We start from the raw sequence: 23812 nt of genomic DNA on the forward strand, positions 1-23812 counted from the left end.
TGATAGAATGATAAGGGATGTATGCCATGAAAACGGGCACCAAATTCCATACAAAGAATTATTGTTTAAAGTTTTACTACTTTAATACACCATCCAATTATATAAAAGCAAGTAAAATTATAACATTAAGCTAGAAATATACTTTTCAAATATCTCTCTAACAGTCCATGCTTCAGTAAAGGGTATAAAAAAGTTTGTGCCACATTAAACAAATTCCAACGAGTTTTATTTTAACGCGCGGGAGCTTACGCTAAGTGAAACTTTACTGTATGTCCTATTTGTTTCCTGTTGTAGTTATTTATGCGCAAAGTAATTTCCTCGAACCGTATTTTTCCTTTGCACTTAATATAATCTAGAAGTACATTTTTTTTCACCGTTTAAAGATTTTCATAACAATTTATTTGTAGTGTACTCAGGTGAAAAACAACTACGTACATTGTATTGCTGTATGTAGGGAAACTTTATGTCGAATTACAAAGCATAACAATTTATGTTAAGGGAGCTAACAGAGGACCTGTCTAGGGTATTAAAACAAAGGCAGCTAATCAACAAAGCCACCCCCAAGCCCGCATTCAGACCCCGACCCCTCTCACCGTTCACCAGTCACTCAAACTGAAATCGAAGGCATACAGTTCGTGTAACTTTATTAAATCTGATAGGTATATTATTTATTCGTAGAAAAGCTTTTTTTAATCTTCTGTTCTTTGTTTCTAAAAGTGTAATTTAAAAGACTTACGAAAGTTAGAATTACGAAAAGGTATGCGCAAGTTAGTTGCGAAAATTTATGTCTAGTTTGAAGGCCTACTAACACCTCAAAATTCAAATCGTTCAGGTCTTTTTTAAGGTGAAAGCTATCTCGATAGAATTTAATCACATACAAATATACAAACCCACTTTTTTTTTAACGTGGGGATACAAACCCATTAGCGGAAAAACCTTACAATACTGTAAATCAGATTAAAAATTAAATGTTTAATCCCTAAATAAATATAAACTATAGGATAAGCGCCATCTATCGTGGCCCATCGAAACCTTTTCTTCCAGAGGTTGCTTGGGAGGGATATTGATATTTTGAAAGCCTCCTATTATATAAGACTCAACATTATGTAACTTGTAAAAGGTATGTTTCTTTGTTTGGTTAATATAAAGGATTTTAAGGTGTGGTACATTTAAAGATCTTGCTTAATAGAATGAATAATTGAATAAAACTTTGTATGAATTTTGTTCTCACATGTATATTTTAAAGTGGACCACAAAGTTAAAGAGAAAATTTGGTGCTATAATTGGTTTTGGGGCAATAGATTACATTAACATACATCTACAAGAAGAGTATATAGATATAGAAAAAAGTTATTAAAAAGTTTATTTGACATTTTCATCATCACTCTTAAACTTCTTTGCTTGTGTTGCCTCCGAATCATTATTTGATTCATCTTTACCCAACTCGTGTAAATTATATTTCTTATACAAAAAGTAATTGTCTACAACACTCAAAAGGCAGATGCCTTTTATAATTTCCACTATGATACATAGGCTTGGATTCTTCAAATCTGCTTTATTGTTGCCATTTTTAAGCACTATTAAATCTGCCAGCTCCTTGATGATCAAATCCCGGCACACACTGCTGTTAAACCGCTTGTTGAAGATGACTGCAAATGTTGATGAATTTTTCAAGAAGTATTTATCAAACAGTTTTCCAGCCGCCTCCATTATGTCAGGTAAATTAGCTTTGCATGTAGCCATTATGGGTAGCAGGCGTAGTACATGACGTGTTTTCTGCACCTTTGTTGTTGACAAATCTTGTATAATCGCTGTGGTTAGCACTTCTGGGCTAGGTAAATTAGTCTTAATAAAAATACAATTTGAAGCCCCTGTTTCAACAACTTGAAATCTCTTGTGCTTAAGAGATTTCTGAGAACTTTTCTTCATTGAGTCCACTTCACGCTTCAACAAGTCCCCAATGTCAGTTTCTTCTTCAGATTCGCTCAAGGAGTTTTCCTCGTTGGCAGCAGATGGTGGCACTTGATCACTTTCCAGGTCGGGGTATATCTTACCGGCGTACTCATTCAGCAAGTTATACATTTCTTTTACGCAGTCTTTCTCTCTGAAGTTACATGTGCAGAAAAAACCTCTAAAGCCGGGTTCCAAGAAGTATTTGTTTCTCCTCTTTCTAAAGTAAAACTTCTTCTTTTTCCTGTTATCACCCATTTTTATTGCACTGACACACTTAGTCACTCCTTTATAGCAACGGTCCGTGATATAACTGAAGTTATTACGTGAATTGAATTATGAAATCACATAATAACATGATCATTTAAACTAGGTACACCCATGCCGTAACGTAATATTGTCAAACTCAAACGTGACATTTATATAAATACACAGATAACGAGCATCTCACTGTATTGTGTTATATAAACATTCTCACAGATTCTAAATGTGCTTTGCTTGTTATTTGTCATTTTATGTTTTAGACATATATAATTAACCACCTATAATTTGTTACTTTTTTATAAAAGACCCTTTCCTTCTCTAAGATACACTCGTAGCTTGAAAATTCAATGAATTTTCTGTCCCTGAGCTATAATCATACAAAATAACTCAAATCTACTTTTAAAAATAAGTGTAATAAATCGCATTTTACGCAACTTAGACGCATTGGATTTTTTCCATAGGAAGAAACTAAAATTTTAAACCACCTTCAAGAGTTTAATGCTTCAATAATTTTTTTTACTAGTCCTACGAACTAGGTTCTAACCATGAAAGTTGTCAACGTGGTCAAAATGGAGCATAGGGTTAGGGTATAACCTTAGTAAGAATAATAAAGACAAAAACACGCATCGATATAACTTTATTTGAATAGAAACAAAATAACGAAACTTTTAACTTAAAGCTATTTTAATTAAAATCTACTATTAACACTAAAACATATTAAACATTTTAAATTACAATTTCCGTTCGCTAAAATTTAATAAATAAATACTATTTGAATACTTTTACGACAATTAACGCACATTTCCACGATAGCACAATATCAGTTGATGGGGAAAAAAACTGCCTATGACTATGACACATTACAGATGGGATGATCAAGCGTGACGGTAGCACAAATATACACTGAAATACAAAAAAACACTTTATATACAAATTACTCTGTTGACTATAGTCATAACTTCCGTCAAATAATCAAAAACAAATAATGAATCGATTTGACTGAAAATTGGTGAGCAGGTAGCTTAGAACCAGGAAACGGACATAGGATAATTTTTACCCCGTTTTCTATTTTTTTTATTCCGTGCGGACGGAGTCGCGGGCAAAAGCTGGTCTATATATATAAAAGAAAGTCGTGTTAGTTACACTATTTATAATTCAAGAACGGCTGAATTGATTTGACTGAAAATTGGTGGGCAGGTAGATTAGAACCAGGAAACGGACATAGGATAGTTTTTACCCCGTTTTCTATTTTTTATTCCGTGCGGACGGAGTCGCGGGCAAAAGCTGGTCTATATATATAAAAGAAAGTCGTGTTAGTTACACTATTTATAATTCAAGAACGGCTGAATTGATTTGACTGAAAATTGGTGGGCAGGTAGATTAGAACCAGGAAACGGACATAGGATAGTTTTTACCCCGTTTTCTATTTTTTATGCCGCGCGGACGGAGTCGCGGGTAAAAGCTAGTAAGAAATAAATTTATATTTTAGGTTTTTAAATCTTTAAAATGACGTATATAATCTTTGACAGATGACAGCCGACTCTTGGCGCTGGTTTTCAGTTTTTCTTCCCATTCAAAGAAGCGAACTACTAACGAATTTTCTATAATTACTACGAAAACCCGCAGTATTTTGTCTTCATTACAGTTTGTAAGTTTGCAACGACAGGCTTTTTCATCTTTGGGCACACGGTGATGCTGAAATTTCAAAAAAAAAAGATCATTATGTGCTTTTTAATCAAGTGAACTAACATCGAATTTCAGAATATAAATACTGTTTAAAATGAGACAACCCTAACATCAATAAATAGGTAAAGTATAAAGGTAGAGTCTATTAATAGATTGGTAATTTTTACTTACTCAGTATTATATTCAATAGAAGATATTTTCATATATTCAATATAAATACTGGGTGACTTCAACAACCTCCATGTCATAGGGTTGAACAAATTTGTTTCGTATTTCCATTCGACAATGACCGACATCGGCGGGTAACCTGTATCCTTGAATGGCACCATCTTAGTTTCTACATCACCAGGTTTGTAGTATTTCCTAGAATTAAAAAAAAACTTTTAGTTATTTTTATGAGTGACAAAGAGATAAGGTCTTACTAAAATTCTGATAAGGAAATTTGTCTACAAAAAATGGTAGGAATTTTTCTCAAGTATATGGCCACTCTAATGTGACTCCTTGCGAGCTAAACCAATCTAAATCGATACCGATTTAGTGCAGTGTCAATCGATTCGTATTCGTCCCTGAAGCGTCAGGGGTATTACCTATGAGCAGTGGTCACTTTGCTATTTTAGCTAAATCAGGTAGCGATTGCACGTTTGCAATTTTCGACTCGCCCGTTGCAATACCACGACCACACAGAAATATGATGAGTTTAGTTTCGCATCTCCCCCCTTCTCTTATAAGGTAAGGATGGGAACGGGAAGTTGATTTGATGGAGAAGGAGACATAGAAGAAGGGGAAATATTATCTTTCTATGCGCCTGCAATTGCAGATGTCTGTGGACAGTGGTCGCTTCGCTGTTTCGGTGAATCCAGGTGATCGTTTGCTCGTTTTTAAAACATCTTACTTACTGTTCATCATCAATGAATTTGTGATCGCTTTTGCTGTTATTCTTGTCGACAAGTACAACAGAGATCCTGCCCACATCTGGTCCGTGCACTCTGCTCTCAGTTGAGTTTGACACCTTCAATGTTATTTTGTAGTGCACCTCTGATAAATACAACAAACATATTGATTACTATACGTTTTAATTTAAAAAGCTTATTAAGATAATTACATTTTATGCAAAGAGATACTTTAATATGAAAAAGTTAGAAGAAAAATTCGATACAAAAGTGGATTTTTGAGACTACCCACATTTTTTGAGATTTTTTCAACGAAGGAATTTTTTTCTTTGTAGGTTATTTTTGTATTACTTTTTAAATTAAAATATACAGAAACTTACTACAAAATGGGCTGGAGCCACCTGTCATAGAGTAGAGTGTGATGTGAGAGTTGGAGTCGACCAGACCTTGGGCCAGCAGTCTCTTGTAGAATGTATAGGAATAGTATCCCATGGGGATGCAGTAATGCTTACTGTCACATGTGGTGCAGTTACCGGCAAGGAACGTCTGCAAAATTATATCGTAGTACTTGTAATTATTGATATTCTAGTAAAATAAAACCTATGGTTAACCTTGGTTCATCATCAGCTCACTATACGTCCCCACCGCGGGGCTCGGAGCCTACCCCAATTTTAGGGGTGACTAGGCCATAGTCAACCACGCTGGCCAAGTGCGGGTTGGTTGACTTCACACATATCATTGAATTTCTTCTCAGATATGTGCAGGTTGCATCACGATGTTTTCCTTCACCGTAAGAACGTCGGATAAATGTACATATGTAAATCGAAAATCGAAAAACACATTGGTACATGGCTGGATTCGAACCCAGGACCTGCAGATTGCAAGTCAAGTGCTTAACCCCTGAGCCACCGACGCTCTCGCTAACCTTGGTTATGTTGATTTAATTTTTCATAGCATTGTTTTTAGAGATTTCACTTGTATTAAAACTTTTTATATTCTAGTCTGGGATTTACTATCGAATTATTCAAATTGTATGTCTACTAAATCTACTATCCTACGCAACTTTGTCTGAAATTCAGACGGCTCGACCAACGCAGCAACGAAACGAACGAAAACTATAAAACCCAAACGACACCAATAACAACGACGCAATGCAGAACAATTATCAAACACCTAAAACATCTGCGACCCACGGGAGGTATATATGTAGCGAGACATGTCCCTAAATATCGCGATTAAATCAATCGATGTCTCGCTACAGCGCCATCTGTTAGGGCGCAGCAGAAACAGCGCCAACACAAACCAATTATTCAAGCAAAAAATATGATCTTTTGTGTATATCGACGTTGGAAAGCATAAACGCTGTAACCCTTGAAATCGCGAATATGTTTTTCACATGTTAATAATTTCAACCATTATCAAACGATAATGATTTTATTATAGGTTAGCACAAACTACACAACATTGCTAAATACCGCATGCTTGTAGGCGTATCAGCTCACGAGTTATCATTTTTTGGCTCTCCTGTAAAGTTCATACTTTCGGGGTTACAGCGTTTACGCTTTCCAGCGTCGATATGTTTAAATACTAGAAATCATCTGAAATATATCTAATCTTTCAACATTATGAGTCAAAACTATTTTTTGTCTATTTATAGGCCAACTATATACTAAAATAAGCAAACAATCGATCAAAAGCTATTTTCCGAATCACTATGTCAAATATATCAATTCTCTAAATAGGTTCTAGAAGTTTCTAGACAGAACTGAGGTAAATTACAAAGGTTAGCATACCTCATATGACTGACACTGGACGGCCATGAAAGGACATGAGGAGGTAATGCTCTCAGTGAAGAGATCGCAGCTCCTCTTGTGGTTGCAGCTGACGAGGTGTCCGAGCTGTGTGTACATGTCTGCGCCGGCGGGGCTCTGCGCACCCTCACTCTTGCAGCCCGGCTGTGTCGACCCACCATTCGGGTAGAAGTCCACGTCACCTATCGCTTCTGATATACCGAAACCTGCGTAAGCAAATTATACGTAACATCTTACTATGTTTGCTGAGACGGTAACTAAATGATCAGTTAAAAAAATGTAGCAACGTTTTTAAGGATGATGAAACATCTCGGGACTACATTTGCTTTCTTGACCTTGAACCTCACATGTTAAAATTAGAATCAGTTTTAACAAGCTTCGAGAGCAAAATTTTGAATTACAGCCCGACAAATGTTTGAGTTTTTTTTTTTTTTGACGAGAAGTCGCTTATCAATGACATTTACAAACAACAGCGTTTCGCCGAATCCAGATAAGGTCTAGACTATTTTTGGCCAACACCGAAAATCCCAAAAACCGTCCTACATCATTTTCCTCATTTTTAAAGATTTTAAACATAATGAAAGTTTCTAACTTTGGTTCGTCGAGTCTTGACCCGTTTATGATATTCAATTTGAAGAATTAGGAAAATTGCATGAACTTTATATAAAACTCGCTAAACTATATACAATCCTAAATAGGAAGCGAATTAATTTGTTTAACTGTACCTGAGAAATACAATGGCATGGCGTTGCTGTGTATGATGTCGACGTACTTGGCATCAGAGCGGTCGAGGCGCACCAGTGTCACCGTGTTACTGAAATACGGCGCTGCTGGGTCTAAGCCCGTTATCCTGCCCAGCTTCAAGTTGAATTGCTGCAACATTAACAATATTAATAAGTCTTTAGTGATAAATCTTACTAATTTATAAATGCGAAAGTTTACATGTATGGATGTTTGTCAGAAGGTATCTCGAGAACAGTTCCAACGTATCACGACGAAATGTGTGACATGGATGTTTAACATAGTCTTGAAGAATACATATGTTAGCAATTAAGTTTTATTTAATTATAAATAATAAACTTTTCATTTTTAAATGATAAAAGTTAATTATACTAACCCTTTGTAAAGTGTGACCGCAGTATCCGGCAAGATGAGCGCCCAAGGAATGACCGATGAAGTGAAAATTGTCTAAATTGGTCAAACCTAGCACTTTCTAAAAATCAACAAAATAGTTAATATTAGACAAAGATAGAATAATATATAATTATTCTTACAACAGTGGGGTACTATTAGATTTTAGTGGCATGTTACGAGGAAAGAACCGCATGTGACATGAAGAACTTTAACAATGAATACGGAGGGATACACAAGCACGGTTGGTCCCAGGTCTGCTAGGTCAAAGATAGATGGATTGCGTGAAAGGTGTTATGATCAAGAAGGGAGTAACGAACGAGATGACGGAAGATCAATCGATCTGGTCACTAGGTGGAATAAGGAAAGGGAAGATGATGTAACAATAAGTACTAACTTACATATAAAGTATGCAAAAGATGCGCGGTCATAGCTCCAACCAGTCGTATATTAGCAACGGCCTGCCCGTACGGAGGCTGGGAACCTTTCCGCCAGTCTACGATCATAACTGTGGCCGCTTCATTGCCCTCTACGTTCAAGAGGGCATTTGCCATATTTTGTACCTGTGGAAATATTACTCTGAATTATTGCTGTAGGTTATTCATAGAAGTGCGCAATCAGACTCGCTTTCCTTAGTGTAGTTTCAGTATGATAAATTTACACTTATTCCACAACTATTATTTATATGACAGATTTCACCACCTAAGTCTAGTTATTTTGCTTCTGCTGACTGCGTAAACAGATTTTATGACGTCATAAAATGTCATCAAAATTAATACGTGTATTTTTGTGTAATCGTAAATAAACGTACCCATATTTTATGTCCGCCATCAATGAATCCATGAGTGATCAAGTAAAATGGCCCTCTAGGATCGATGTTGGCATTTTGAATTTTCTCGCTATCATCCGCTTGTAATAGTAATGGGATCTTTCTATTCCGTCTAGTGAATACTGCATACCTAAAAAGAAAAATAGGTTGAACAAAAAAAAATAGTTAACTATCGGGAAGAATATTCGGAATATATCCAAGGACTATGTTTATCTTAATTTTTAATGTATATTTTCTTCTTGTAATTATTATGTATATTTTACTAAACTTCTAATATTAGATGGATGGATGGATTGATGTTTGCTGTGCTACGCTCAATGGATTTCGATGAAATTTTGCACAGAGGCTATCAAGTTTTTTTTATTCCGCGCGGATGAAGTCGCTCGCGACAGCTAGTCCACTACCTATATATTTAATTACTAGGGAAGTTTTCCAACTTCGTGCCGCTATCATTGTCGAACAATCGAGATAAAAATATATTTTTATAACATATTTTTTTTCTGTATTGTGTTCCTAATTTTATTAAGTGATACTAAACTTACGAAATGTCATATTATCGGTCTACCCACGCATCGGGCCGGCCCACTGTCCAAAGGTCAACAGACCCTTAGCGGCGCGTGTTCATTAAAGGAATATATTGCAACAAAAATAACTTGTTTATCTAAATAATGATAAATACGTCACCATGCAGCCTATCGTAAATATGTTTTGTCTTGGCCAACAATGGACCGATGTCACGGACGAGCCCCCGCCTTTATCTCGTAGACTTTAATTATGTGACATTTACTATATGATCTATCGTTAAATGATAGTTCCAAAGTAATTTTATTTGTGTTCCAGAAACGACATACGTGTAACTAGATGGTTTACTTTTAAATAATTAATTATTTATTGTATTTAATTATCTGAAAAAATTAACGTAACTAAACTTTTTGAACATCGTACATATACGTGTGACGTCATTGAAGTTTTATGCGTTTGGACAACACTTAAACATCCCCTTTATATATGTGATATTTAGCGGTTTTTTTAATATTTTTCTACTATCACAAAAACTTGCCTTCAAATGAAGCAAAGTTTATACAAAAAATATTAGTAGTCAGTCGTTACAATTGTAAATAAAAATAAAACAGTTGGAATTTACCCTGATAACTCTTATAACTGTGACATATAAATTATACGATATAAACAAGAAGCGGATCTTGCTAATTAAACTTTGAGCCTCGTTAAATCGTAGTAAGAAAACATTACGATACGCAGCTTATCATATCGAATATTGGCAAACAATGATGTATTTGTTTGTCAAACCACACCCACTTTTGATGATTTGTGCTATTTAATAAAATCAATATATTGCATTCGAAGCAAATGTCTCTTATCTATGTTAGTTTCTTACGGTTCTGTATTTTATTCTTACACCAGCAGTAACGTATGTCGCTTCCAAACAATGTAAGAATTCTACAAATCGGTTTAGTAGTTTTCGACTCTATTCAATGCAAATAAACAATGAAAACGAATATTGTAACTAATACTAATTCATTAATATTTACACTATGAAAGGTAACAGTTTCAACTAAGGATATGGTTTAAAATAAAATGGTGTAACCAAAGGTGGGCATTAACTCGTTAATCCGTTAATCGTTAATTAACGAAGTTAACATTTTCCTTAACGGATTAACTTTTAAGTTAAATTCAAAAAGTGTTAACGCTCTTGTTAACTTCCGTTAAATTCTACTTCCGTTAATGTAGTCCGTTAATTGTTACAATAGACACTTATTGACGTGTTGTCATTTTATTTAAATTATGCATCAGGCTACATTCGTAAGCTCGGCTATGTTCGGCGACCGTCGGCGAGTCGAATGGTGAACGAGAACGAGAGAGAACGAGACAGCGTTCGGAACCGTACGATAATTATCGTACACATACGATAATTTTGTGCCTACATACGATGTACGATAGCATATTATTATCGTACGCAGATTGTACGATAATTTCTATCATGATGCAAAATTTGAGAATTTATATTATTTCATTCATGCGTTGATAGTCTAAACCGCAGTAGCATGATTTTATTTTGTCCAATAAAATCTTGAGAAAATACCGGGAAATACAAGTTCTTTATTCCTATTGGTCCTTACGATCCGCTCTACTAAGTTTCACCACTGCCAATACTGTAACTTTATCCAGCGCCTGCTGTACACGCTTTCTTATTGGTTAGTATAGCATCTACCAATGCGAACAAGAGAATATAAGTTCGATATTTCGATATTTCGATTATGTTCACACTTCATATGTATCGTATATTTTGTGTAGAAAAGTTGGCAGTTATTTCGTTATATTATTATGATTATATGTCCGTATTCGCTCTGACAAACGGAATTATTCAAATTAAGTGAAGAAAGAAGTAATTTTCTAGAGCAGCAAAATTTTATGAATACTAAATTATTTTTTAAAGACTATATTAAAATATAAAAATTATATTTTCTGTTTTTATGAATATAAGTGTATATTGATATATAAAAAAAATTCTTTGATTTTTTATTTCACCACCCATTCATATCCATTTCTTCTTTATAAATACAAAATTTTGACGTGTTTCATACCCAACTTGCATGAGAACAGTGAAATTTTGTCTAAGTGAATTTTAAGTTTGGCGCGTTTATTGAACTTAAAGTGGAAAGGGAATCAGTTCAGGTCTGTACCACGTGCAAAACATTTGGGTTTCAGTGTTCTGTTGATTTGACAGCGGTGGTTTAAAAAAGATAAACTATAAAGTACTTGCATGCATATCAATATTACAATTTATATGATTAATTTATCTATAATAGACATTATCCTAAAAAATACGATAATTTCGATCCATGTACGATAATTTTACGCCCCTGGGTACGATAGTCAGTCCACTTCAAGTTGCTAACGCTGGAACGAGAACGAGCGAGTGTGATGCATGATAAACAATACACCGAGCGGCCGGGATAGACGTGATCAAAAGAGTACCACAGAATCCTTGTTAGAAAATAGTGACGATTTAAACAAACTTACCTCTATCAAATATTGCGAAGTTTAGGCGCTAGACACCTTCAAAGTTTAATAATTATTTCACATTTACACAAATATATCGAAAAGTCTATTACATTTTATTCACATTAAAACTGGTTTTCATTTATTTAACATGACTTTTTTTAGAACAAGACTTTGTTATAAAATCAACATAAGGTTCGAAAACACTTTACTCTTAATACAATAATTGTTATACGTGAGACGCAAAATCTATTAAAAGAGATAAACTCTACGTTGAATTGCAATCAAAATAATCGAGTGTGCATTACTCTTCAACGTCGTACCTAAAATGCAACTAAACTTTGTTGCAGACAAAAATGTTTATTTTAATGTTGGAGTTTAAAGACAACAAAAAATATAAAAAAAAATAGTTTATGGTTCATTTGAAAAAGCGTACAAATAGGATTTTTTTTTTCATTGCGTAGATAAGAAACAAACAATGAAAAATAAATTTAAAAATTCGAAAGACGAAATGTGCACGCAATAAACGTTCCTCAAAAACAAAAGGGATTTAGGTGTTTATTACCGTCGTTTGTTTTTTTGGGGCTTCTTCATAGTCAACGAAAAATAATTTTAACAACAACAAAAATATGAACAAAGGATCAAATGGACAGCCGCAAAGAGAATACGATAACGAACTCGATGGATTTATGGCCCCAACCCTTCTAATGGTCGGGGATGCACGTGCGCTGCGCAAAGACAATAGCGAAGATAATTTGTTTGTTTACAAAAAAAAAAGTATACGACAAAACGAGAAAGAATGAGGAAAAAGACAAAATAATTATGTTAGTGAAATAATGTTAAACTGTGTTATACTAAATTTAATATATGAAATGTCCCTACACTACCTTTACAAAAAGACATCGATTTTTTACGTATATAGAAAGTTTATTTTAAAATTAATCGAATGTCGTTGAAAATAATTAAAAACCATATTCTTACTAATTAACTATAACGATTTTATAGGTGATAAGAAAGAGAGAAGACATCACCCGCGATCGGTTGTTTTCGTTATGTCGTGTAACTTATGCTCTATACACTGAGAGTAATTTAACTTGATTTAACATACAACAATAGATAGGACGATAGATCATTAGATGATAGAAGTTATCGAAGGCATCTCAGTTGTATAGTTTGATGTGTTGAGATGTATCACTGGATTGGTTATATAGTTTATTTATCAATGTTATAATAAGTTTCCTCTGATGTTAGAAGTTTTATTAATAAATCTATATTAATAAATAAAAAGTACGTAAAAATGATAAGTCTGTTCGTGGGTCCTTAGCTAAAATAAAATAAAAAAATATTACCAAATTATACATAAAATTAAATGTTCAGTTGTTGGAGTATGAGCAAATGAATATCCGGGTGCAAATAGTAACAGATAAATGTAAATACTGCATAAAAGTTTTGATTGTTTTCTTTTGAATATTTTCACATGTCTTACTGTTTAATAGAAAATTTGTGTTGTCTAAATTTAGTTAGCTCTCTAATTCCGTGACGTCGGATTGTCGATAAAAAAATTGACTGAAATAGTCAATTGTCCATCATTGTCAGTGTAGTATATAAGTGTGTGTAACTAGTGCATGCTATGTCATTATTATGGTACAGGCATTAGTACATCGCTCCTATTCTCTAAATTATATTTTAGTATACTATATAACTAAACTATAGATAGGATTAGCGATCGCCCGAGATTTTGTAAGCGCAGTAAAAATATAGCCTAAGTTTTAATGAAAGTCTCGACAAAATCGGTCCATACGATTCGGAGATTATTCGTATGGCCATTTCCCGCTTGCGCCTTATACTCGTAATATAAACAAAAATTAACTTTAACTGTTAACTTTAACTTGCGTTAAATTTTCGTAAATTAAACGCTTTAACGATTAACGAAGTTAAATTTTTATTTAACGAATTAACGATTAACGAAGTTAACTTTTTGATTAACTGTGCCCACCTATGGGTGTAACCTTTAATCATTAAGGTATTGGCGCTTTTTAGCCGACTTCAAAAAGAAGGAGGTTATCAATTCGACTGAATTTTTTTTAACAATGTTTCTTTCATCTTTGGTCTATGCATGTTTTTTTTTTACTAAATGAAAATGAGAACGTAAACAAATTTCAGTAACGAGATTATGTTTACGCATAATTCACCACAAGTTTATTAGACGTTTATATTCGAGAAGCCATAAACTTTATATTATCTCTCTCCGGTTAGCCGCTAACCCGCATAGTAACACTGTGAGAGTATTCGAGTTGAGAAGTTTGATGGCTCTCGTGAGCGATATTGACTTCGCAAGCGGGGTATAAGTTACGGACCTATTTAAATTGCACCAAGAGCTATAAAATTTATAACCGAAACTAGAGAATAGGGTAAGTAATCTTAAGATGAAGCGGTTTATAAATAGAATAGAAATTACGGTTATGAATACAGTGGACCTGCGCTAATTTGTCGCCCCTTGTAATTCGACAAGTCCATTTTCATGCTTCATTACGTGATTGATACATAATTTTTATGCATACATTTGTATACATTGTATACATTTATTTTATAATGTAAAGTTGTTATTTGTATGGTATGTCTGTGGATTCATTTCGAATTCGGAGCTCTTTTTTTAATTTCGGCACAGTCAATAGAGAATAAATGATAATTATTTATAAAAAAATCGCGAGAATGACGAAATAAAAATTTTCACAGATGACAGCATACTCTTGGCACTGGCGCCACCTACTCGAGCTTTCAGTTTTTCTTCCCATTGGTAAAATCACTAGATTTATATTGATAGGGTAATCCGTTTATTTCTCTTTCAGCCTATTATAGTGTAATGGAAGAAGAAAAATAATTCAATTGTAATTTTGGATAAACAAGCGGCGACTTTCCTTTGCCTGAATATCCAAGCAAAATAATATTGATATGTCAGTTTCCTGTAGAGAGCAATACGTTTTTCTACAAATTTTTCGAAATAGAAACTCATGAATATATCGAGCACATATTTACAAACTAAAGAAAGGCGAGATGAGTATGAACATAAGAGTAGATGAATGTATTTATCAACAAGCATGAGAGATGTTCCGTACCATATCATACCGCATGTAGTTCTGTAATATCTGCTAGGATTTCCGGGTTACGGTCAACGGTGCTTATTTCTGATTTAGGGATGTTAAAATAATAATCGATTATGAAAAAATCGATTATTATAAGTTTTTTTACGATTTTTATGGAACGATTATTTTTTTTACAAAAATCGATTTTTTAAAAATCGATTATATAATTTATTCGATTTTTCTAAAAGCGCTATCGATGAGATATTTCACGCCCTGCGACATATAATACGATAAACAAGTTCATTGCAAATTGTTGTAAATGAACGAGTCAGTTTAATATATTTTTATATTCTAATACTTATGCCTTCTAATATTAAATTAAATAAGAAAACAACTCTGTCTGTCTCGCTTTTATGCTAAAACTACTGAACCGATTTAAATTAAATTTGGTACAAAGATAGTCTAGATCTAGAGCCTGAAGAAAGGACATGGGCTACTTATTAAATAGAAATAGAATAGAATTTTCAATGAAATAATAAAAAAAGGATTTTCAAGTGATTGGAAGAGAGGGATATGGAAGTATGATCAATTTTATAGTTAGAAGCTTGAAACTTATTTTTAGTCTGTTAATGTGATATAAATAAATATGACATTTTAAATTTGTAAAAGTTACCCTCTAGGGAGCAAAATAACAATAGGGAATAGGACATGAAAGTTTGTATGGAAAAATATAAGGTTTATGAGAATGTTTTGTATGTTTAATATGTTTTGATGTAATTTTTATAATGTTAAGTAAAATAATTAGCCTAAATAATTAAAATGCTACCCGAAAAAAGTATTTCACGCGGAAGAAGTCATTAGCACAGCTAGTTTATCTTATTTGTGATTATTAATATTTTTTTTAGTGTTTAAATGAATGTTTAAGAAATTATTTGTTTCATATTTTCGTTATTAAAATCATAAGTTTGTTGTTTTGTTTTACTACATTTACTTAATTTTTATTTTATTTTATAAAATGTTTTATTGCAATAAATGCCAAGGAAATAATATATTGTTAGGACTGTTGAGGGTAGTCACACAAAAGGTTGTTTTATAAGGAAGTATGCGCTGCTGCTCGAGGCAGTCTCTTTCCATCGGTCATTGCGGAACGTCTGACATTTTTGTTTATTTACGTTCGGTTTGAGGTTATACTACAGCGAGGATTATTATGAAGTAGAGTTAAATTCATTATTTCGCTGTTAGTTTAATTCTTTTAAAATACTTTTGCATCAAATATCTAACATCAGAAGTGGGATAGGATCCGCGTGATTCTATCCACTTTGCTCACTCTGTATTTGTGTTTGCATTTTCGTGAAAATAAATGCAAAGAGAAAAATGTCAGATCGTTACCGTGATAATTGTTGTAGTCGTAGCAAGTTGAGTCGATATCAAAGTCGTACCAGTGTTCGCGAAATATGGGTAGCGTGGACCAAGCTGTTTATTCTGCATGAGAATATGTGAGTAGTGAGGCTCACGCGCTGTCTGTGTATTTCACTCTGACAGGATTGTCGACGCGATCTATTCAATTTGTACTGCGGTAAGATTGAACCAATATTTTTATATTTCAAGTTTTGATGCCAAATAAGTCAACATCAGACTTTTCATTTAATTTAAAGATGTGTTCTTTACTAAAGACTGAAATTGAATACCTCGATCAGTTTATTAGTGAGGGTCAGGTAAAGCCGAGTCGTGACAAGATTTAACACGTTACATGCCAGCATGATATTTTCATTTTAAAGTGAACTTGTAAGGTAGTCGGTGGCGCTGAGCGTGTTAAGCCATTACCTGAGTCAGACGTATGTCATTATGTCGTAATAGTCATTGATGCCCTTTATTAGTTCAGTTTGTTTTGTCCATGTATTGTCGAGATGCTCTGCGTTGCGTAGACTGCGGGATACCCAACTGCAGAAGTGAGATTGTGAACGGAATATGAGACGTTCTGTATCAGGAGATGATGCTTCTAGAGTATTTTCAGGACTGACAAACTGCGGGTTGCCATTAATATCATCTAGAGGACGGACTGCAGGACGCTCCTATCGGCAACGGACTGCGGGACGCTTGCCCTACATGGTGCCATGGCGAGGGGAGTGGACTCCCGAGACATGCTCTGCTTTTTTTTAACGGTGAGACATCTTATGTTCGTATGACACGCAAACGTCGTGCCTATGTTATACGAACGATTGTGTGATACTACTTGCGTATAATAAGCGAAAGTCGTGCCTATGTTATACGAGTAGTTATGTATCTGACATGTGTGTAATAAGCGAACGTCGTGCCTATGTTATGCACATGTAGATGACACATGATATGCGAACGTCGTGCCTATGTCATGTGCTGAAGTCATTTGTGTAGATGAACTATGCAAACGTCGTGCCTATGGTTCACTATGTTGTAGTAAACGAACTATGCAAACGTCGTGCCTATGGTTCACTATGTTGTTGTAAACGAACTATGCAAACGTCGTGCCTATGGTTCACTATGTTGTTGTAAACGAACTATGCAAACGTCGTGCCTATGGTTCACTATGTTGTTGTAAACGAACTATGCAAACGTCGTGCCTATGGTTCGCAAAGTTGCAAAGAAGTACAGGAGGACGAGGACGTCCTCCAGTCAGGAGAGGCCGTGTTAGGACTGTTGAGGGTAGTCACACAAAAGGTTGTTTTATAAGGAAGTATGCGCTGCTGCTCGAGGCAGTCTCTTTCCATCGGTCATTGCGGAACGTCTGACATTTTTGTTTATTTACGTTCGGTTTGAGGTTATACTACAGCGAGGATTATTATGAAGTAGAGTTAAATTCATTATTTCGCTGTTAGTTTAATTCTTTTAAAATACTTTTGCATCAAATATCTAACAATATTGTATTTTTATATTTTCCCTGTATTTTAAATTGTTTTAAAAAATCGACTAAAATCGATTATTTTTTATTTAAAAATCGATTAATCGACAAATCGATTTTTATCATCAACTGTAAAAATCGATTTTCGAAAAATCGATTTTTAACTCAATGTTAACATCCCTATTCTGATTCAGATATATAAATAATCAAACAAAAAATAACTAGTTCTCTTTAAACTTACCTAACACCCAATGAGTCCGGTGGAGCAGGGAAGTAGTTATCAGGACGGTTCTCTGTCCATGGATAAGCTTTGGAGAAGCACCCGTAGATACCGTAGCACCTCTCCAGCTCAGCATCCTCTTAAGAAAGAAATAATTGTTAATAAAATTAAATATTCACAGTAAAATGCTGGCTGGTTTTAAAAAGAAAAAGTAATAGAATATGGGTACCTACTGAAATATTATACTGAATAATTCAGTCGTGAAAGCATACAAATTAAATCAAAGTTTACGATTACGGAAGATCGCTTTTTTAAAAATAAATCTTTACTTACCGCCATCATAGATCTATACAAATTAAATATATACTTTATTATTGATCACATCCTACAGTAACCGCTGCATTCTTTACCAAGTAACGTCGGCTTGTAACAATTTTTAGTAAGGAAATAATAACAAAAATGTAGGTAGCAAAAAAACTAACCGAAAAAGTTTGTAGGGAAACGTGTCACGTCCGTTGAATTCTGTTTATCCATTAACACCATAATTGTTTGCAGCATTAAAGTCGCACTTGTTTTATTATACATGGTCACTAAATCACTTTTTTTTCTCTTTTATTTTTTTAAACGACTACCTTGATGCCAGTGGTAAAGGAACTTTGAGACTGGCTGAATCCACAATTCTAACAATGAAAACGTCACAATATTATCGAAGAATTCTATGAAATGAACTAATGAAATACGATCAACGTACTACGACACAAACTGTACAGCTGGTTGCTAACAGATCGAATAACAGTGTGATAAACGTTGGTGCTTGTAGTTTTATATATGAACAATTATACATACGTTCAAATATATATACATGTGTATATAATAAAATTTATCATGCTGTATAGTATTGCTTTTTTTAAATACCATGAAAAAATTCGTACACCACAGATTAATTCCGCCCTTTCTGTTTTTTTTCTGTTATTAAAAAAAATGTTCACGCATAATAATCAAATTTGTGTATCCTCAAAATCTCTATAACAAGGATCAAATTGTATTATTAATAAAGTATTTACATACGGACAAAAGGATAATTATATTTCTATAGATATATAGATTATTCAATAGATCCGCATTGCCTTTGCAGACGTTCCGGGATGCGTAGATAAGAGAGGTTAGGACGTTATCATTTGGATATATATTAAAAACGATTGACGTACGAACAGTCTAGTCGATGCGTACACAAGTGCCCGAGATATATTTGCACTCAACAGCACATTTCGCTAATTAACAAAACAATAAATAAAGTAAGATAGTTACGCTCAATTGTAATACGCGTCTATAAATATTTACGCCATTTTACGTAAACAAATATTTAATTGACGTTAGTGACAAAACATTTTTAAAGACCTTATTGATGCGCGATAGACATTATTTATAGTCGAAAGTCGAAAAGTACTCGCTTATGGAGGTCTCCACCGGGACCGGACAATGACTCTCGTGTTAGGTTCAACTGTAATTAGCTTCTTAAAGCTGTTTAACGAAATTGCAACCCACTAATCTCACATTGAGTTGAATCATGACAAATTAATAAAGATAGAGCATTTTATTCAGATATATTAAAAAAAAAAACTTCTTAATGTTATTTCAATTTTATTACGAACGTAAAAATACATTGAGTAAAATTATGCTTAAAGAAATTAGTGCCCGTAAATACAAAAACGACCCATTTTTAAACAGAATACTTAATTTATTTTAATTATAATTGTCAAAAATCATATAAAAAAATCAAATTGGCGAAGTTTTTTCATTATTCTATTAAATGCAGTTTAACATAGCTCAGTCTTAAACTTTATGAAATTTTATTCGCCTCAAAGATAAAAAAAAAATCATAATTCATAAACAGGAGTTTATAAAATAGTTCACAATAAAGAACTAGTCAAAAATATTTAACTAATTATAATTAATGTCTATAAAATGGCCATTTGTCTAGATATTAAAATTATAAAAAGAATACAAAATTCATGCATTATAGTTTATAGCCATAAAATTAAATAAATTAATTAAGAATGTTCTTAATTAATTTAATGAAATTAAATACTAGAATAGGCCTTTACATATAAAGTATGCAAATTAAACAAAAGTTACATCTATTTCTTTTATAAGTCTATGGAAATATATTTCAGTAGATCAAAGGATTAATTTGTATCAAATTACGGGATCTGAATTTATATTAAATTTATAAATGAAATGAAAATGGAATAATGATAAAGAGTTTTTACCAAAAAAAAAAAAATAATAATAATAATAATTGAGTAATGACAAAAATGAATTACTTACGAATGACTTTAGTCAATTTCATTAATTTAGGAGAACTTTATTGTGACATGTTATAATATTAAACAAATGTTGTTTGTAAAGGCCTGAGTATTAATTGCTTTTACTACATTAATTACTTAAAAATTAAACAAAAAAGAAAGTCAAACTACTAAGAATTAACTCTCCTAGATTTATTCTTTGATGGAGTAGACGAAGAGTTGCAATTCAATTTCATATCTTCTGTAAATATATCAGACATTGAGAGAACATTTTTGTTCATAGCGTTCACAAAACTGTCAACATTTTCTTTATCTTCCAACTTAGCTTCAGTAAAACGAAAACCAGTAAATTTCAAATTGGAATTTTCATTCGAAGTATAAAATTGTGTACTATCCGTTGATGTTTCATCTTTAAAGCCGCTGTCAACTCTCATCCATGTTACGTTGGATATTTCTTTCAAAGCTGAATGGTTTATATTCTTCGATGTTTCAGTGACAGTTAATTCTGATGGTTTTATGGCACTTTCATAATAACTAGATGCATTCGCATAGAATGTGTTTTCATTAAAACCACTATCAATTCTTTTAAAACTACAAGAACTTTCACCAACAGTTGTAACGTTTTTATTATTATAGTTCAATTGAGATAGATCAGTCAAAAACTTGAGATCAACGTTGTTAAAGTCTATTTTATTATCTTCAAGACTAAGTGAATTTTCTGAACTATCTAGACTATTATCTAGAGACATGTGCGAAGGGCTTGTTGTAACACAGCTACGAATTTTACTAATTTCATGTGATAGAACGCTGTGTTTACTTTTGCCTTTTATAGGTGTTTCTTCTAGTATATGTAATTTTGCACTATCTAATTTAGTGGAAGATTGTATATCACAAGATTGTTCTTTAAATAGTTCTAATTTTACTAGATTTTTTATACTCGAATCTTCAACTATAGACCAAGCTTCTTGAGCACTTTGATTTTGTCCACTCTCCGATTCTTCTGAAAATTATTTTGTCGTTTTTATCATCACACAACCGTTTTTTTTTTGGTAGATCACACAAGCAAAAAGTATACATTTAATTTAGTTAGTTTTGTAGAATTTTAATAAATCTTAAATTTAACAAATCTTTGAATTTCCATAGAATTTCTCATTTCAAATAAGATTTTATAGTTTAATTTGCATTAAAAAAAATTAAAAATAAATTAACATAAAAATTTAATGTAAAAAAAATACGATATATGAAAAAAAATTGCCATACCTTGTGAACAATTATGAATCGATCCATCAATGCTCATGTCCATACTAAAATCGAGCTTCTGTACAGAACGACTACGATTCAAACTCGACATACTGAGACTACGTTTCTCCATTGATAAATTGGAACCTCTTCTCGCTTTAGTCGGTGAGTCTTTAAGGGAAGCGCTGCGTTTCAAACTTAATTTATTTGTAGATATTTTACAGAAACACGGATATTGCTTTTGTCTTTCCGGTTCTGGTATAATGCAGTCAAGGCAAGTTGCCATTGTGTCAGATTCAGGTGATGTAAATGCATTTTTCTGTAAGTTAATAATGAAGTTAAGTGATAAAAATAACATTTAAAAATGACATTTTTGTTAACAAAATTTATCTTCTATCTTTAAATGTCAATACTCTGTAAGTGCAAGTTTTCACGCAAGAATTACAACAAATTAAATAAAAAATAAAACCGTCTTACCTCTTCATCACTAGATGGTTTATTTACTGGTGAAATAGAGGCCGAAGCAAGAGAAGATGATGTAGCAGATTCCTGATCCATACGTTTTGGTGTTCTGAATTCTATCGGACTGAAGCATGGCTCACCAAAGTCGACTACATCTAATGCCTTGTTTCGAAGACATGCTTTATTGTTCCTTACATTACCTTTATTTAGTGGTGTGCCAAATGTTCGTTTTAAGCCTTTTGTTACTAAATCTTGGCTCTAAAACATGGTTGTTTTAATCACTAGAGGCTCATATGGTATTATAGATGATTTTTGAATTATATAAGGCAGGATATCATTCATAATATGTATTAAAAATATTACCAAATCAGGACTGATAACAATCGGTGAATGTGTTTCATAGCTGGATGGTGGACGAGTATCGTGATGTACTTCATCATCAGTCACCTCTGAATCATAGTGTTCTGTATCACTATGCTCTTCAAAGAATAACTGTCTTCGAAATGAATCATTTGCAGTGATGACATAATCACCAGATACATTTTGGTCCTGAAATAATAATCATAGTATACATTATACAGAACAAAACAAGATTTAAATAGGTTAAGATATTATCACCTGTGTATATGTACAAAAATTTTGCAAAATTTCTTCAACTTCATGAGGTAGATTTTTCGGAAGACTCAGAACTGTTTGTACTGAAACTAAAGTAATTACATGATAATTAAAATAATCATTATTTAAATGAAAAAAAAAAACTATTAAACTTGAATATAATATACTAAAATTTTGATGAAACTTACCATCTTTTTTAGTCACATATGTGCTTAAACTATTTCCTAGAACACTAGTATTAGGTGTTTTCTTCAACAGTGGCTTGACTTTTTTTGATGTCTCTAATGGACTAGGGACCACCAATTCTTGTGAGAAAAATCTAAAACAAATTTTAAATTTACTCAAGTAACACTAGTGACGAAATTGAAGAATGACATTCAGAAGAAAATTGTCGATAAGCAGGATGTGTGACTAGTTAGCAGAAAATGATATACAGTTGAATCTGGATAAGTTGGAACCCTCTAGAAGCAAGTCATTGTTCAAGCGAGAAACTCAGTTTAGAGAAACCTCAATAAGCAATAAAAATATTGCAGTTGCTTTCACTCCTGTTTATCCAGGTTTGACTGTATAATAATACTGAATATTTATGTAATATGGCTGTATCATCAACATTTCGGGCTATAGTCATTCACTATTAGATACCTATACTATTATTCACAACAGAGTTGGCACAAGGGTGATTTTAAATTATGTATTTAGTGATCAATATTTTTAACATTTAGTTGTCCAAATCCTGAGGTTATCATGAACCCAACCAACTCATCTACCCCTCTTTAAACTTTATTCTACCTGTGGGTGATAAGATAATGGTGATAATGGCAAGCAATAAAGTTGCCATGGCATTTCTATGTGACAACTCGACAATGACATGACTTGTTCAATTTCTAAAGACGAAATGTTCTTATTATCCTGAAAATATGGAACTTTCATAACGTACCTGTCTGATGCTTCTTCAGCAATCTTTTCTAACATAGGATCTGGTGATGGTTCAAATTGACTACTACATGCAACTATGTCTGCGGGTACTAAAGTAGATGCTTGGTCTATGTCCCATTTAAAGCACCCATTATTTTTCTTTTTGTAAATCTTACACATACCAGGACTGAAAAACATTAATTTAAACAATGAATACTATTACTGATGACAAGAATTACAAAATGTATCTATACTCACCTACAAATCGGTTTGTGTAACCTCTCTATTAAGGCTTTATCAAACGGATTTCTCACTTTTTTAGGTTTAGTTGGTGGAGTAAATTTACAATCCTGATTCGAGCCATCATTCTTCATATTCATTTCGAAAATAACGTTGTTCGAACCATCCACAAACCAATAATCAATTTATCACAATTTTTACAATTTACCACAGCTTACAAATTGGTTTTGGTAGTTATTTGAAAAGATGCTAGATATTTAGGGTCAGCACTGTTG

The 23812-nt window shown here is 33.1% G+C and overlaps 3 protein-coding genes across 3 annotated transcripts; all 3 read right to left on the reverse strand.

The window, feature by feature from the left end:
* Positions 1 to 1227: 1227 nt before the first annotated feature.
* On the reverse strand, positions 1228 to 2387 carry LOC106715048 (THUMP domain-containing protein 1 homolog). The gene has a single exon (XM_014508242.2). The coding sequence runs from the start codon at positions 2206 to 2208 to the stop codon at positions 1363 to 1365; it is 846 nt and encodes a 281-aa protein (XP_014363728.1). The 5' UTR covers positions 2209 to 2387; the 3' UTR covers positions 1228 to 1362.
* A 1302-nt stretch (positions 2388 to 3689) lies between these two features.
* LOC106715047 (pancreatic lipase-related protein 2) lies at positions 3690 to 18576 on the reverse strand. Its single transcript, XM_014508241.2, has 11 exons — positions 18243 to 18576; positions 17782 to 17899; positions 8544 to 8691; positions 8134 to 8295; positions 7719 to 7814; positions 7327 to 7474; positions 6584 to 6807; positions 5171 to 5336; positions 4797 to 4935; positions 4072 to 4263; positions 3690 to 3909 (listed from the first exon to the last, which is right to left on the reverse strand). The coding sequence occupies exons 1-11, from the start codon at positions 18343 to 18345 to the stop codon at positions 3825 to 3827; spliced, it is 1581 nt and encodes a 526-aa protein (XP_014363727.2). The 5' UTR covers positions 18346 to 18576; the 3' UTR covers positions 3690 to 3824.
* Positions 18577 to 20159: 1583 nt separating this feature from the next.
* On the reverse strand, positions 20160 to 23731 carry LOC106714824. The gene is made up of 8 exons (XM_014507939.2): positions 23556 to 23731; positions 23320 to 23484; positions 22571 to 22701; positions 22386 to 22471; positions 22131 to 22316; positions 21783 to 22025; positions 21327 to 21624; positions 20160 to 21066 (listed from the first exon to the last, which is right to left on the reverse strand). Exons 1-8 carry the CDS (start codon positions 23675 to 23677, stop codon positions 20237 to 20239), a joined length of 2061 nt encoding a protein of 686 aa, XP_014363425.2. The 5' UTR covers positions 23678 to 23731; the 3' UTR covers positions 20160 to 20236.
* Positions 23732 to 23812: the final 81 nt, after the last annotated feature.

The sequence above is a fragment of the Papilio machaon genome, chromosome 6 (genome assembly GCF_912999745.1).
Source record: "Papilio machaon chromosome 6, ilPapMach1.1, whole genome shotgun sequence".
NCBI lineage: Eukaryota > Metazoa > Arthropoda > Insecta > Lepidoptera > Papilionidae > Papilio > Papilio machaon.